The following is a 15,910-nucleotide window of genomic DNA, read 5'->3' as shown; positions in this document are numbered from 1 at the left end:
CGTTGAGCTCAAACTGCTGTGCGAAAGTGCGTCCGGCTGCCGATGGGGTGTTGGGTCTGTACGGCATTGCCGGGACAAAAGCAATAAATAAGCCAGCGAGGTTAATATCTCTGATAATTGCAGGTACAAATGAGGCACCCTATTTCAATTAAAATGTGAATTGCAACTTTTGCAGTCCTTCACTGGATTCTTGTTGCACCTTCTTCTAAAAGAAAAAGCTTTAACTGGCTCCTGTTCAGAAGTTTTCTTGCAGAGATAATTCTTTACTTGTTGACGAGGTGTTTAGCCTGAGAAACTTGCCAAAACTGAGACAGAATGAGAACATCAGAAATAGGGAAGAAAATCAGTATTCATTAACCGTTTAGCGAGCAAAACATTCTGGTTTGTTTCTGAGATGGTTTTGTGTGTGCAAATCGTTACTGTTCTAATATGTATTTGGTCTACGTTTAAAAAGCTGGAGATAAATAATCTAATTCTAGTGTAGAGCTGAATCTATTTGTAATGCAAAGGAGCAACACTTGGTACTGAATGGGGGCGGGGGTGGGGGGAAGCTGTTTGAATGAAATATATCCCAGTTAAGCTGCACCAACGCTTTCAGGAGAAGTGAACCCTGAAAGAGAAACGAGCAGAGATGTAGCACATCCTGATAGTTGAACCTAGAGCACAAAATGTGGTGGGAAAAAGATCCACAGCTTTTTGGGGTCATAAGAAGAACTTGCCTTTTAAACCTGGTTGTGAGTGTTGATGTTAGGAAACTGGATAAAGTTTTCAGAGGTATTGATTGTGAGGGTAAACACTCCTGCTGCTGTTCTCTATTAAATACAGGACTGGTTTAAAAGTTAGGAGTGCCTTTGTAGTGGCTGGGTTACTGTAACTGCAATATGGGAGTGTTGGTTTTTGAAAATCTCAAAGAAATGAGGAGAAAAGCAGAAGTTTGTGTTCTGATTCTGTTCTTCAGTGAATTGCTTATGAGAGGGGAGGGTATGGAGCAAAACACTGGGTACTCCATCTGGAAAGGTAAAAAATACAGCAACAGGATAGCAGGAAACATCGTGCTGTTAGCTGTCTGTTTCCTGCTGCCCTTCTGACTGTTTTCAAGCCTTTGGCTCTGCTGCTACTTCTCCCTCATGCCATCTTCCCCTTCCCAAAAGTTTGGTTGCCGTTGCATGTTAAGTAGTGCAAGTGTCTGCTCTTTTAAGCAGAAGTGCAGGTGTGTAAATATTGTCCTAATGTTACTGTTTAATCTAGTTCCTTTGGAGAAGACCTTGTTTATTCCTGCATTGCTACTGTTCACCAAAGAAATTACCCCGCACTGAACTGGAGTCTGTTAAATGTGACCTGTATGCATAATACAGTAGCACAGGTACTGTGACGTATAGCCCGGTAGTCACGAGTTAGTGGTAATCTGCATACAGTTAGAACAAGCAAAAGGAGCACATTCGCAGAAGTGTGAAGTATAGAAGTTAGAATATCAATACAACTGATCACAGTGGAAAACTGAAAGTGGGCCTTGGATCAGCTTCATTTACTGCACGCTTAATGAGCAGCCAAGAGAGCCTACGTCACAATGCTAATTGTAGTCCTTCCCTTTAAACTTCTTTATAATGTCAGGTTCTGAAATATAGAATGACTAGAAATCTCTTTTGCCTGTTCTTCCCTTTGTCTCCCCTTCCCTAGGAGCACAGGAAGTTCAGATGTGACATATAAAGGCAGGAAATGTGTAACAAATGAGCCAGCTCTACTTCTCTGTCACTATTCAATATGAATATTCGTGTTATTTTTGAGTGTAAGTTTGTTTGTGGTATTATACAGTCATTTAGTACAACTGTTGACAGTGAAGTCTAATCTTTGTTTTTTCTCTTCTTAGAGCACAACAATGGAAGAAACAGCTATATGGGAACAACACACAGTGACTCTTCACAGGGTAAGTTCATACCATTGGTTGTGTGTGCCTAACACAGGATACTGGCAGCTTTTGAAAACAATAGGAAAAAGCCAGATGTCAGGAAGTAAAAGAAAAGGAAACTGTCATATTCCTTTGTTTAAATTTAGAAGTGTTTCAAAAGCTGCATTTGATAGCAGCTCTGTTTGTTGGGTTGCAGAGATAAGCCGGCCTGCAAATAACCATGCCAGAAACAAAGCTTGAGATTTACTTCTGTATGTAACTGAAAGCTGTTAGGAATCTAAGTGTTTGTTAACGATTGGGCTGTAGCTACACTTAAAGGTTTTGAAACTTTATTTGCAGGAGTATAAAACGATGTAGTTAAGTATAAACAAACATGTTCAAAACTGCCTTATTTGCTTGCCACTTTCTTAAATTAGTGGCCAAAAATAGCAATTTCAGATGGTCAGAATGTGCACCTTACAGAAAGGAGTGTGTCCCAGGTGTTAATGAGTAGAAAGACAACTTTTAGGTTGAGACTGACTCTTAATTGAGTTACTCTTAAATTGATTTCTGATGTAGCTGTCATGAAACTGTGTGAGAGAGACAATAAGGACTGAGTTGCTTAGGGAAAGTCAGAACAAGGTGGGATGCCATTTCTGGCAGCAGCTCAGGATTAAAGCAACCACGGCATCATGGCCCACATAGCTATGTCCATTCCCACAAAAGGGAGATAGACAAGAGTTTTCTCAAGGGAGCAAGCTGTATCATGTGCCTTCAGTTCTTCAGCATAGAATGAAGGCATTTTAGAATTGTAGTATTGATCAGATAAACGGACTTTTGACTAAAAATGTGTGTGAATAAGTCAGCTGGTCAGATAAAGCGTTAAGTCTCTGTAGAAACCTAGTATCTGTTGATTCTAATAAGTTTGGTGTTGTTGATTTGAAATAACGGTTTTTGTACCTGCCCTTTTAAGAAGAGAGCATTTTGACCAGAAGGCTGTCTAGCAAAGTACCCTCTCTCTAACTGCAAGCACGTGCTGAAAGAAAAGTAGAAGTTAAAAAAAAAAAAAAGCATGGTGATACTCATCTATGCTGTGTTTCAAGCTCCCAGCTATTTTTTAGGTCAACAAGTTCTTGAGCAAGAAGTAGTATTTCTGTATGTAATTGCCCTTTATGTTTTCTTCTCGAAGCTGTCCAGTCATCCATGGAACCTATGTAAGCTTTTTTTTCCACTCGTGTTGGTGATTAGCTTAGTACTATCTTATATTCAAAACCAAACAAATAATATAGCAATACATGGTTGGCTAGTAGAGTTGGTGATAGCTTAGTTTCTCTTAAAGGGTTATTTTTGGTTAATTGGAGAAGTAAATCCAGTGAAACCTGAAAGTGATGAGTTCAGTCAGTGGCCAAAGGAATAGTGAAATGCTGCAATAGGGTGTTAGCTTGAATAAATTTTGAGATAATAGGTAGGAGCTAGAAATAATGTCTTTGTGCTTGGAGAATAGTCAAGAGTCCTGGTATAGTACAGAAGTGAAAGTGTGATTTGATTATAATTTTGATTATGATATTTTATGTGCCAAACTTCTGTCAGCAGTACTGGTTTAACTGTTTTGTTAGCTACGTATCTCTCACTTAGATGTTGACGGCTGATGGCGTTGACTGTTAATAACTTCCGTAGAATCATTGAATGGTTTTGGTTGGAAGGGACCTTAAAGATCACCACTTCCACTTCCTCCGCCCTGCGCAAGGACACCTTCCACCAGACCAGGTTACTCAAAGCCCCATCCAACCTGGCCTTGAACACTGCCAGGGATGGCGCATTCACAGCTTCTTTGGGCAACCTGGGCCAGTGCCTCACCACCCTCACAGGGAAGAATTTCTTCCTTATATTTAATCTCAATCTACCCTCTTCCGGTTTAAAGCCAGTACCCCTTGTCCTGTCACTATGTGCCCTTGTCAAAGGTCCCTTTCCAACTTTCTTGTAGGTCCCCTTTTAAGTGCTGGAAGGCTACTCTAGGGTCTCCCCGGAGCCTCCTTCTCCAGGCTGAGCAGCCCCAACTCTCTCAGCCTGTCCTCACGGGAGAGGTGCTCCAGCCCTCTGATCATCTTCATGGCCTCCTCTGGACTTGGTCCAACAGCTCCACGTCCTTCTGATGTTGGTGGCTCCAGAGCTGGATGCAGTACTGCAGGTGGGCTCTCACCAGGGCAGAGTAGAGGGGCAGAATCCCCTCCCTCGACCTGCTGGCCACACTCCTCTAGATGTAGCCCAGGATGCAGTTGGGTTTCTGGGCTGCCAGCACACATTGCCACCTCATGTTGGCTTCTTGTCCACCATCGCTCCCAAGTCCTTCTCCTCAGGGCTGCTCTCAATCCATTCTCTGCCCAGCCTGGATTTGTGCCTGGGATTGCCCTGACTCGGGTGCAGGACCTTGCGCTTGGCCTGCTTGAACTTCATGAGGTTGGCACGGGCCCACCTCTCCAGCCTGTCAAGGTCCCTCTGGATGGCATCCCTCCCTTCCAGCGTGTCGACGGCACCACACAACTTGGTGTCATCAGTGAACTTGCTGAGGGTGCACTCTATCCCACTGTCCATGTCCTGACAAAGATGTTGAACTGGGCCGGGCCCAACATGGACCCTTGAGGGACGCCACTCGTGACCGGTCTCCGCTTTGACACTGAGCTGTTGCCCACTTCGACCATCACACTCTGGGTGCAGCCATCCAGCCAATTCCTTATCCATTGAGTGATCCATCCATCAAACCCATGTCTCTCCAACTTAGAGACAAGGATGTCGTGCGGGACGGTGTCAAATGCCTTGCACAAGTCCAAGTAGATGATGTCAGTTGGTCGTCCCTTGTCCACCAAGGCTGTAATCCTGTCGTAGGAGGCCACCAAATTGGACAGGCACAATCTGTCCTTAGTGAAGCTGTGTTGGCTGTCACCCATCATCTCCTTGTTTTTCATTTGCCTCAGCATTAATTAATTTAATGCTTTGGTAGCATTAATTTAGCCAATTAAAAACAAACAAACAATGTTTTCCATCTGCCAGATAACAAAATCAAAACTCTTGTGCTAATGTTAAAAAAAAAAAAACTGGTGCTGATAATTTATCCTTGGCACTGGGAAGAGAGCAACTGCATGTTTGCTTGTGGGATTTTTGATTTTGTTTTTTATTTGTGACATTCTTGTAGTGTTAGATTATCAAGTAAATGAGGTTTCCCCAGTTTAGTCAGGAGGAGTGAAATGCATCTGGTCCTCACTTATCCTCAAAGATATCTAGAATTTAACAGAACTGGAATAGACTCAAAATACCACTCTGGCTGCAGAATATTTTCTGTGTGAGTCTTATCTGCTCCACTTGGCTGAGCTGCAGAACTGCTAGAGACCATCTACTGTCAGCCACAGAAAAACACTTTGAAGAACTGAACTTGCTGTCTTTAGTGAGGCACACCAAAAAGTCCCGCTGATTTTGGCTTAGCTGAGGGCAGGGAGCTGGCTGTGAATTAACGACATTGAACATACGCTGAATTTCTACAGGGGAGATGCAGGTCAGGCTTTGTTACTGACTTCCTGTTTTATTGTACACCTGCAAAGCTCTTGGGATTCACCACACTTTTTGGTAGGTTCTGTCAGTATTTGCCCTCAGAAACGATGCTAGACAAGTCATTGGAAGAATCTGATCCGGGGTAAATTTGCCTAAAACCTTAGCAAGTGTCCCAGGAGAGGCAGAAAAGTGCGGAGTTGGTGTCAGTTGCTATCAGCTCTTGAAGTACCACCTTCTTCATGGCAAGCAGCTCCGTTGTCCCTCCATGTGCCCCAAAGAGACTACGTAACTGAGATTTCTTTTTCCATTTTAATTGTTCTTATTAATAGTATTTAAAAACTAGATGATGAGTAAGGACCACTAACATCTATTATAATGAGCAGCCTTAAAAATAGAAGGAAAATGCCATTAATTTGTTAGGTGACGTGTGTGTGTTAGCAAAGATACGTAGAATATTCTTGCCTACGCTTACTCCTGTTCTAAGAATCATTCTTATCCTGTGGTAATTCCAGCTCTGACAGTTTGTTCCTGGCCTGTGCTGTTCTGCACTATCACTCCGTTGCTATTGTGTGTGACAGAGTAGGATTCCTTTAGCCCTTCTTGGGCTCCAGAAAGGTAGCCAAAACTGTAAAAACTAAAAGCAGTTTTGGTGGTAACTTTCAAATTTTAGGAAAGTAGATGTCATTTGTATGCAACTTCCTCCTGAAGAAGAAACCAAAAAACCCACATTAGCAGGTACTGTATAAGGTGTTCTGTCTGCGTAGTCTACACGCTAGCTTGTTTAACTTCTGAGGAGGTAAACATTTTTGAAATGTTTCTGCGTTTTTATTGGGGCAGTTACTGATTTATAAATAAATGGCAGTTCAGAGGTGTTGTTACATGCCTTGAAAAAGAGACGTGTTTTGGTTTTTTGCATGCCTTGATCCTGTAGTGGCCCTTTAAAAGGGCATAGCATGCTGTATAAACTTTGAGCCTTCTGAAAGAGAAGGGAGTGCTTTTGCATAGGGAGCTCTTGTTGAAGAATGCGACTTTGCTCACCTCTTTTGAAGAGTTGCTTTCTATGACCTTTACTTTCAAGAGATGTCATTACAAATTAGGGACAGATTATACTTAATCCCAGTAGGTGCAGTATACCTGTGTTGTTTCAGGCACTTGGATATAGTTCAAACACCAGATTTTTTTTTTTTTTTGTTTTGGTTTTTTTTTTTTTTGTTTTGGGGTGGTTTTTTTGTTGGTTTTTTTTTTGTTTGGTTGGGTTTTTTTGTTGGTTTTTTTTTTTTTTTTTTTTTTGGTCTGCTTCAGGTATCTTAGAGTCTGGAACACAGTGTATAAGCAGTCTGACTGTGCTGTGATTTAACACAGTAGTTGGTGAATTACAGCGCTATTGTCAAAAGACTTATTGGAAACTTCTTTTGGGGAGGAGAGGCTTGAACTTTTAACCAAAAGGTTTTGTTCCCTTTCTTTACTACCCTTCCAACCTCCTGAACTGCTACTTAGCTCTTAAGAGATTGAGCCAGACTCAAGTTCAGTTAAAGCGTATCAGGTAACTATGATTTGTCTTTTACTGAGCAATCTTCTGGCTTTATATGCTTAACTGTAAAGGACTTTAAGGAGGAGCTGTGCACTTCATATGTTAAGTGTTTTTCTTTGTACTTGGAACTCAAGTACTGTGTGTCTGTTAGGTGTGTCTCCTTCCCCCAAAGAGCAAAAACCAGGTATATCTGTACCTTTCTGCTTCTTCCATACTGCCTTACTGTGGGAGAGCAAAAATATTCTTCTGTTGTCACTACAGCATCTGACAGGTGAATTTATAATGTGGTGGATTTTTAAAATGCAATCTGTAGTGATCAACATCCTGACATGTCTAGAAGCTAGATTCAGTTTTCTGAGGGCAGTTCATTTGATCATTTATCTTTTAAGGTGATGGTAGGCAGCAGGAGAAAATGAAAAGCATTAGGCTGAGATTCACTGCAAAGTTTTTTACTTGAGCTCTTAAATTTTCCTAAAGATTTCGTTTGATTTGAACATACTAATTTGTAGTATTTCTTAAGACCTTGGTTTATGTTATCAGAAAGCCTTTATCTGACCTGTGGTCTCTTCTGACTGCTGTCTGTATATGAGACTGCATTGTTTCACGGTTTCTTGAAAAGAACAACACTTAAGACTACTAGCTTCAGACTTTGGTGATTTGGTTTGCACATCTCCTCAAGAATAGAATGGCAAGGGGAAGATGAGGTTTACAGTGAGTTTCTGTATCTCTGCTGGCCTTAACCTGTTGATTGTATTTTTTTTCATGAATGGAAAACTGATAATTTTGTTTGTTTATGGTGTAAGGAAAGATGGAGAACATTTAAATGAAGTTTAATGTAAATGTCTGTTTAACATGAATGTCTTTGTTATCTCTCTTCTCCGTTTCCTTCCCCACCCAAATGTTGTGCAAACTGAATTCTGTTTGTTAGAGTGATGGAAAACTGAAAGATAAAGCAGTGTCATGAGAAAGGGGGACTAGTACTGTTTTGAAGGGGTTTTTGTTTCACATTTCCATAGACTATTACATATTCTATTTGTGGATGACTTAAAAAATAAAACTGAAAGAAAACCTCAGCTCTGGTCATGTCATTATGATCCTTTTTAGACTGTCCCCTTGCATGGCACAGGGTTTCACTTAGTGATTCTTGAATCCCTGCCATGATTTCTGGTTGATCTGGCTGGAATGTATCTTGTAAAGACGTCTAGTTTTCATTTAATAAAATCAAATTAATGTAAAAGAAGCAGGAAGATGTACCCCTTCCGACTCCCCCGCACTCGTTAGACCGACTTATGTTCTAGAAATCTGGCAACAGCATTTGTGAACTGTTGAAATCTGTTTCTGAACAGTGAATCTCCAGATACTTGTTTTCATTCTACATGGTCCTATTCACTGCTTACAGGCTAAATCTAGACCATCTTTTTATGACCTCTGTTTTGAGAGGAAATAGAAAACAGGTTTTTAAAGCAGTAATTACTGTCCAAAAAGCCGAATGTCATGTTTCTTACAGCCAGATGCGGATTGCCATGTTGCTTTTGCTGTCACTGTAAGGTTATGAAACTCATAGCTAAAGCTGGGTCATGTTTGAAAAGTCTGAAAAAGAAAAGCATAAGTCTGCCAGCATGGAGTGTATGCTGTGTGAAACGGAGAGGAGGAACTGACTGAAACATGATCTTTTCCATCCAGTGGCTATATTTTGAGTAGTTGAAAACTTTATAATAAATTCTTGAGTAAAATACAGCATTTAAGTGGTAATATCCTCCTGACGGTGTTTTCCGGGCAATAATGGAAGAGCTAGACGGTTTGCAAATGGGTTATATTTAGAAAGTTTATTTCCCCCCCTCACTGCTTCCAGGCAGAAATGTAAGCATGGTTGCTGTATCTTGAAATATCTAACAGGAATAACTTTTCAGAGGCATTGACCTTGCTGTCGTGGCAGGTCACCCTAGAGGGAAAAGATTGAAGCAAATTACTTCTGTTAAGATGCAGATGACTTGCAAGTGCTGACAAGGTTTTGATGTATTTAATGGTACAAGCGATCTTGGTATTATTCCTGAGATCTGAGCCCGCAGTCATACTGCTGCGTGCCGTCATCCTGGCGGTTCCTGAGCTAAGCGAGGTCAAGCTGGGTAAATATCATCATGTGAAACCTCAAAGAAGGAGTCGCAGGAAGTGATGTGGGTTTGAATCGGTATCTGAACATAATTGTATGGTATGATGTGCTTACTGGAGATTGAGGTCTTACTGATGGCCACTTGAAGCCAAGACCATTAAAATTCAGGTAGGAACTCTAATATTTTGCTCTTGGGAGAGATTAGGTAGTTAGTCTGAAACTCTGTGCTTTCTAAAAGTGGGGGTTTTAAAAATTTTTAATCTCTCTCCTGTTCTTAGATTTCATAGCATTGCACAGTTCATTGATCCTTCGTTCTTTCAAAAAGTTGTACTTATCCTGTGGGACCTTTTTGTGTTTGACACAGGAATGTGAATTGTGACCATGTAAGTATTAGAAAGTAAAAATATTTCCCTTGTTACATTATAGGCCCCTGGATTTGGATTTGGTATTGCAATATCTGGAGGAAGAGACAATCCTCACTTTCAGAGTGGTGAGACATCAATAGTTATTTCTGATGTGCTGAAAGGAGGCCCAGCAGAAGGACTGCTACAGTAAGTGCCAGCCTACACCTGGATTCTGATCCTGGGGGATTCATCTTGGTCAGTGGTAGCTTACCCTCCTATTTGTTTTGCTCCCGAGATATCTATCTGTAACTGTTTGTAGAGTAGGTTTATAACACATGTAGTTTGTTTGGGGGAACCCATTCCCCAATGTTTTCCTCTTGGCATGAAGTATTTATGCTGTGCATTGTGATGTTTTCCATTTAGAGAAAATGACCGTGTTGCAATGGTTAATGGAGTTTCAATGGATAATGTCGAGCATGCATTTGCTGTTCAGCAGCTGAGGAAAAGTGGGAAGAATGCCAAAATTGTAAGTGAATGTCTTGAAGATTTAAACTTTAATTCATAGTTACAGAGCAGGAGTGAAATGGTGTAATGTCTGCTGTGAAATGCATGTGTGACGCAAGGTACTCGAATAATAGTGTGTGGTGCTTCAGGTTTAAGCGATGATCGTGATGTGTTTATCGTGTGGGTCACCCACAACTTGTAAAAAAAGTGAATGGTGATGTTTGTGTAGTGTGGCACTGGTTCTTCTGTTGCCAAAAGCTCAATTCTCAGCTTTGTTTAATATTTCTTTGCTCTCTTGAGCGTGCTTTTGTCAAGTCTTTCAAAGACTGGTGTATGCTGAAGGACTTTACCTGCTGTTAGGCACTAGCGTAGGGTTTTTTTTATGCTTAGTAAACAGTTTGCCAAAATAAAGTATAATTACCTTAATTCCTATAATTTTGTAGGCTTATTCAAAGTGGTTGGCTTTTGAACGTTACAAAACAGAACAGGCCATTACTAAAGGGTAGTAATCTGACTTTCTCTAGAAGCTTGATTTGTGTTACAAAAAATAGAACACAAGCGCACGATGTTTAACAATTTCTTAATTCAGGAAAAGAGACTTCTAGGGCTTGTAGAAAAGCTTTTGTGCTGACAGATTTCTATTACTCTTGTGTGCTTTAATAAAGTTACAAAAAATTGTGTTTGGCATTAGTAGATTTAGCAAGTCTTCAAAGCTTGCACAAAACAATGTGTGGCGAGCTGTGCAGGGCTTTCAGTATCTTAAGTATTTGGTGTATAGACTTATGCAGAGAAAAGCAATTAATGGAAACTTTATGGTATAACTTGGTCCACTTCTGTAACACAGAGAAAATAATCCTCTAAACAGAGCTGAGTCTTACTCTGGAAACAGCTGTCTACATTAGTGCAAACCGGCTTTGAACTTTCAGCGGGAATGTTCCCTTCCTCTGTGGCTTGCATAAACATAGCTTTGGAAGGCTGGAAGGCTTCAAAGTTGAGGAGAGTTACTGTCAATAACACACTGAGTATACAGCAGATTACATGGTAGGAAAAGAAGTTTTTAGCAGTACCAGTAACTGATTTGTGGGTATAAGCAAAGAGAGAAGGCGTTCAAGTATGCAGCTCTGAAGACAGAATATCGTGTTCTGCTACAGTGCCTGTTATTCTTATCCTTTTGCCAGTTCTGCAGAAGGAAAAAGGACTAAAGCAACTGTAAAAACAATCTTATCCCTTCCCTCAAAACCAGATTTTTAGTAATCTGTATTGATGAGTCTTCTCTATTAATTGGATAGAATTCTATAATTAGGATGCAAGAATTCAGAGCATTCACAAATACATGTGTATGTTTTCTTTTAAGTTTTGGGATTAGCTTGGCTTCAGACATTTAGTAATACCACTGGCATTACACAGCCAGAGGCTGATACCTAGTGTCTGGTTGTAGACTATCCGAAGGATGAAGAAAATTCAGATTCCAGTGGCTCGACCAGAACCTGAACCAGTGTCTGATAATGAGGACGACAGCTATGATGAAGAAATACGTGATCCAAGAAGCAGCCGTGGTGGTCCAAGTGCCAGCAGAAGGCATGAGAAGAGCTGGGTAAGAGATCGAAGTGCTAGCAGAGAGAGAAGCTTATCACCAAGATCAGACAGAAGGTCGGTCACGTCCAGTCAGCCTGCAAAACCTACCAAAGTAACGCTGGTGAAATCGAGGAAAAATGAAGGTAACTTGTATGTATTTCTCTTGCTTAGACTTTTGCGGTTTTCTAAAGGCCAGCTACTTCAGTCAGGGTTGTGTTAAGGGCTTCACAGACTGTCTGAACAGTGCTGTTGACAGTTTGTCCATTTTACCAGTAGCTAGCTGAAAACTTAAACTACTGTTGTATTTCTGGTGGTATTTTTCATATTCTAAAGTATATGTGCTTCATTAAGGGTAAAGTATGGTATAGTGTAAACAAATCCCCGCTGTGCACCTGACATCTGGTAGTCAGTGGCTACCTTCTGTATACTTTAGTTGAGTCTTCAGTGTCCATCTTGTTGGAAAGAGGGAAAGTTAAGCTGTTGAACAGCAGCTACGATTACAGGCAGAGTTAGGAAAGAGAGTGATATAATGGTAAATCCATAGAGCAATTCTATTACGGCCCTTCATGTGCCAAATTCACTGTCCTCTTTGTGTTTCCGGTGGAAATGTTGTGTAAAGCAGTGTTGCAAATCTTCAGATATCTTCCTTTTTTTTTTTCTACTGTAGCTTCATAATTTTTCTTTTTTCTTTTATTGCTGTTACATAAAGAGTATGGTCTACGGTTGGCGAGCCACATATTTGTGAAGGAAATCTCACAGGATAGCCTGGCAGCACGAGATGGCAATATTCAGGAAGGAGATGTTGTACTGAAGGTATAGTAAATGGGGGTGGTGGTTGTTAAAAGGGAAAGCTCATTGATACAACTGTTCCTGGAATTAGCTATCTCTTAATACCATAATTGTTGTTAGTAGTTGTATTTTTTTTTTTTTATTAAATTATCTCAAAGAGTGTAAATCAGCCTTTCTAAGGAAAGAAAAACTATGATGCTTTTCTGGGTTTTTCTTATATTATTCCCCAGACCTTATTCAGACAAATAATGCCCACTATAAATGCGTAATAGAAAACATTTGGGATAGGGAGAGACTTTGGCCCTACATGCTTAGTTATACAACGTGATGTTGTGGAATTGTGCTGTAGAGCAGCACTAGAAGTTGCCTTTAGGTTAAACTTTGATTTTTGTAGAAGTCAATATACCCAGTGACTTTTAAATCATACTAAAATTTTTTGTTTCAAGATACTGCTGTAAATGTGTTGGTGCAGAAAAACATACCATTCCTTACTCTGCTGAGTCTAGCAGTGCTGGTTCAAAAAATGCAACTGACATTTTAAGTTTTGTATTAATGGTTGAGGCTTTGTCTTTGAAAGATGAAAATAATTTTCTGTATTATGTTGTAGTTTGGATGTGTCCAATAGTCTTCCATTGTAATGTGATAATTTGATAAATATCCCTAGCTATTTCTAAGTATCATCAGACAGAAAACCACTATTGTTACTGGAAATTCACTGGGATTGTTTTCTATAAGTTTATATCTGCTCTTTTCTTACTTTGTTTCAGATAAATGGCACAGTGACAGAAAATATGTCCTTAGCAGATGCAAAGACACTAATAGAAAGGTCAAAAGGCAAGTTGAAGATGGTTGTTCAGCGAGACGAACGAGCTACACTGTTGAACGTCCCTGATCTTTCTGACAGTATTCATTCTGCTAATGCTTCCGAGAGAGATGGTGAGTATAAATGAACTTGATTTCCAAAGGAAGAGAGGAATTCCCTGTGCTGTGAAATACCTAAGTGGGATGAGAGGGTGGGGAGGAGAAGAGTTAGGAGTAAGACTATCATGTGGGTAAAGTCTTGTTTGAATGTGATTGAAATCCACACCTTCAAAAACAGTGGAGAAAGATACTGTTCCTATTCTTGCAATTGTTCTTTCAGGAATATTACTAAGTTTAGTTTTTTTAAATAATAAATGTAGATTAACATCTTCATAAAAATTCTCTGCAAAAGCTTATTTCCATTTGAGCAGGTCACACCACCATTTTAATTACAATCATTTCATGAAAAAACAACTTTTATTTAACAGACATTTCAGAAATTCAGTCGCTGGCATCAGATCATTCCAACCGATCACATGACAGGCCCCGCCGCAGTCGTTCACGATCTCCTGACCAGAGGTCAGAGCCTTCAGACCATTCCAGACATTCTCCACAGCAGCCCAGCAACGGCAGGTGATGGCAGCATTGTATTGTTTTTAAATCAACTCTTTAATGTGGCATATGAATTGTAGGAGTGTTTCGACTTGTATAGCATGATGAATGTGATGCAGAACTCTGGTAGTAATAATATAGCATTCTTTCTCTTAATGACTCTCTCCAAATGCGAGCAATAATGATCCAAATTTTCCTAGGCTCCAGGAGAAACTGAACCTCTAATGTCAGCGTTAATCTCTTTAAACATGATCTTAGAGCATGGTTGTATGAATGACAATGTAAGCTTGGTAGTGATGTGTGTTATTGAAGCATACGCAATTGGATTTTGGTTTTGGAAAGCAGTTAGCAGCAAGGATTTTTGAGATAACTAGTAGCATAGTTCCTGTTGAATGTCCAACCTGGGTAAACTTGTTGAAATCTTGCTTTATTTAGGCATAGGCTTTTTATTTTCCTCCCTGGACTTCCTTGAAAGTTATCTTGTGTTTCTGAGTACCCTTAATTCCTACAAAAAAGTTGTATTGCACAGCAGATTTAGCTTTTGGAATGTGGTTTTTAGTATTTGTACTTGGTAGTGGGGCATTCATGATAATTCTGAAGTAAGCAAGTCTAAACTTACATGAATTCAGAGAGGAGTAATCTGTTGTATGGTTTGGAATTCTTTCTTCTGCCGTTTGAACGTTTAGTCTTCAATAACAAATCTGTTTTGCACTTCCAGATTGTTGGAAATGCACATTTTAATTTATTGAAATAGAATTTCAGTGTTGGATATTAAATTCTACAAAGTATTTGTAAGAGAAAAGTTTACCTTCTGAGTGCTCATAGGTGATGGAGCAAAAGTTAGACTTGATCCGTTGCAAATTCCAAATTCAGAGCCTGTATTTGAAAATTTTCTTAGATGCTGTCAAAAATTCTGAAAAATGAATTGCAGCAAGCTTTTCCATGAAACTAAGATAAGCTTGGTTGGTTTGAATAACACTTTGCCCAAGGAGAAGATAACGGTTATACTGTCACAGCTTTAAGTTTTTGAAGCATTAATAAAACTGCAAGATAGATTTTACCTGCATGTACGCCTGGCTGGGGTTGCAGATTACAGATGTTTTTATTTCTCTTCCATGTATGTTGTTAGAAGGGGCCACAAGGCATGACAGTTTGTTTTCAAGTAACAGCCCCCCATATTAGTGGGAAAAGCTTAAAAACAAGGTTCTAGATGCAGAGGCGCCCCTGTTCTTCATTTGGTTTGAAATGCACACCTCATAGCTCAATAAAGCAGCCAAGAGAACCAAGACAACTGGAATATAGGGAGGGCTAGCTCAAATTCTACAGCATCACAGACTGGCTGGGGTTGGAAGAGACCTCCAGAGGTCACCTTGTCCAGCTCCCCCTGCTCAAGCAGGGCTGCCTAGAGCCAGCTGACCAGGACTGTGTCCAGGTGGCTTTTGAATATCTCACCCTCCCGGTAAGTGTTTTGTGTTGTTCAGATCAGCTGTATTTCAGTTTCTGCCCATTGTCTCTCTTGTTATGTCAGTGGGCACCACTGAAATGAGCCTGGCTCAATCTTCTTTGCACCTTCCCTTCTTCTATTGTTTTAATAGAAGTAATATTTTGTGTGTGAATATATATAATGTAAGAGATCCCCCTGAGCCTTCTCTCCTCCAGGCTAGGCAGTCCCAGCACTCTTCAGCCTCTTCTTCGGAGATATGTTCCAGTCCCTTCATCTTGTTTGTGGCCCCTGGGGCTTTCTCCACATGTCTGTCTCTGTTGGACCTGGATGTAGTCCTCCAGGTGTGGCCTCACCAGTGCTGAGTAGAGGGGAAAGATCCCCTCCTGGACCAGTTGGCCTAAGTCAGCTCAGGAGACCATGACACCCTTCTCTGCTGCACGGGCACACTGCTGCCGTGTGTTCAACTTGGTGTCCACCAAGACCCCCAGGTCTTTTCTATGCCAAATTGTTTTCCAGGTAGGTGACCCTCAGCATATATTTATGCGTGGGGTTGTTCCTCCCCAGGTGCAGGACTTTACACTTGTTGAACTTCATGAGGTTCCTGTCAAACCATATCTTCAGCCTGTCGAGGTAATTTTAACTGTGGCTTAATACTTCAGGGTTTGTACAGCAACAGACTTTGCTTGTTCCAGAGTTTTGTCATGGCACTGCTCTTAATGGTTAGTAGAATCTATTTCTTTAGAAAGATGAAAGTTCAGCCATAAATTTTTCC

The 15,910-nt window shown here is 40.5% G+C and overlaps 1 protein-coding gene across 7 annotated transcripts in view; it reads left to right on the top strand.

Annotated features, from left to right (window-relative positions):
- The window catches only part of TJP1 (tight junction protein 1), a 164,858-nt gene that overhangs the window by 115,743 nt on the left and 33,205 nt on the right, over positions 1–15,910 (top strand). For all 7 annotated transcript variants that reach the window (XM_086756838.1, XM_086756837.1, XM_086756836.1 and 4 more), the window contains 7 exons: positions 1,868–1,924; positions 9,496–9,620; positions 9,837–9,939; positions 11,356–11,635; positions 12,202–12,305; positions 13,049–13,217; positions 13,571–13,715. In XM_086756838.1, coding sequence (XP_086612964.1) covers positions 1,868–1,924; positions 9,496–9,620; positions 9,837–9,939; positions 11,356–11,635; positions 12,202–12,305; positions 13,049–13,217; positions 13,571–13,715 — 983 coding nt within the window. The remainder of the gene's footprint in view (positions 1–1,867; positions 1,925–9,495; positions 9,621–9,836; positions 9,940–11,355; positions 11,636–12,201; positions 12,306–13,048; positions 13,218–13,570; positions 13,716–15,910) is intronic.

This window comes from Chlamydotis macqueenii, chromosome 12, assembly GCF_036417535.1.
Source record: "Chlamydotis macqueenii isolate bChlMac1 chromosome 12, bChlMac1.mat, whole genome shotgun sequence".
Taxonomy (NCBI): domain Eukaryota; kingdom Metazoa; phylum Chordata; class Aves; order Otidiformes; family Otididae; genus Chlamydotis; species Chlamydotis macqueenii.
The sequence above is the reverse complement of the archived record's forward strand: the minus strand, read 5'-3'. Positions and strand labels throughout refer to the sequence as shown.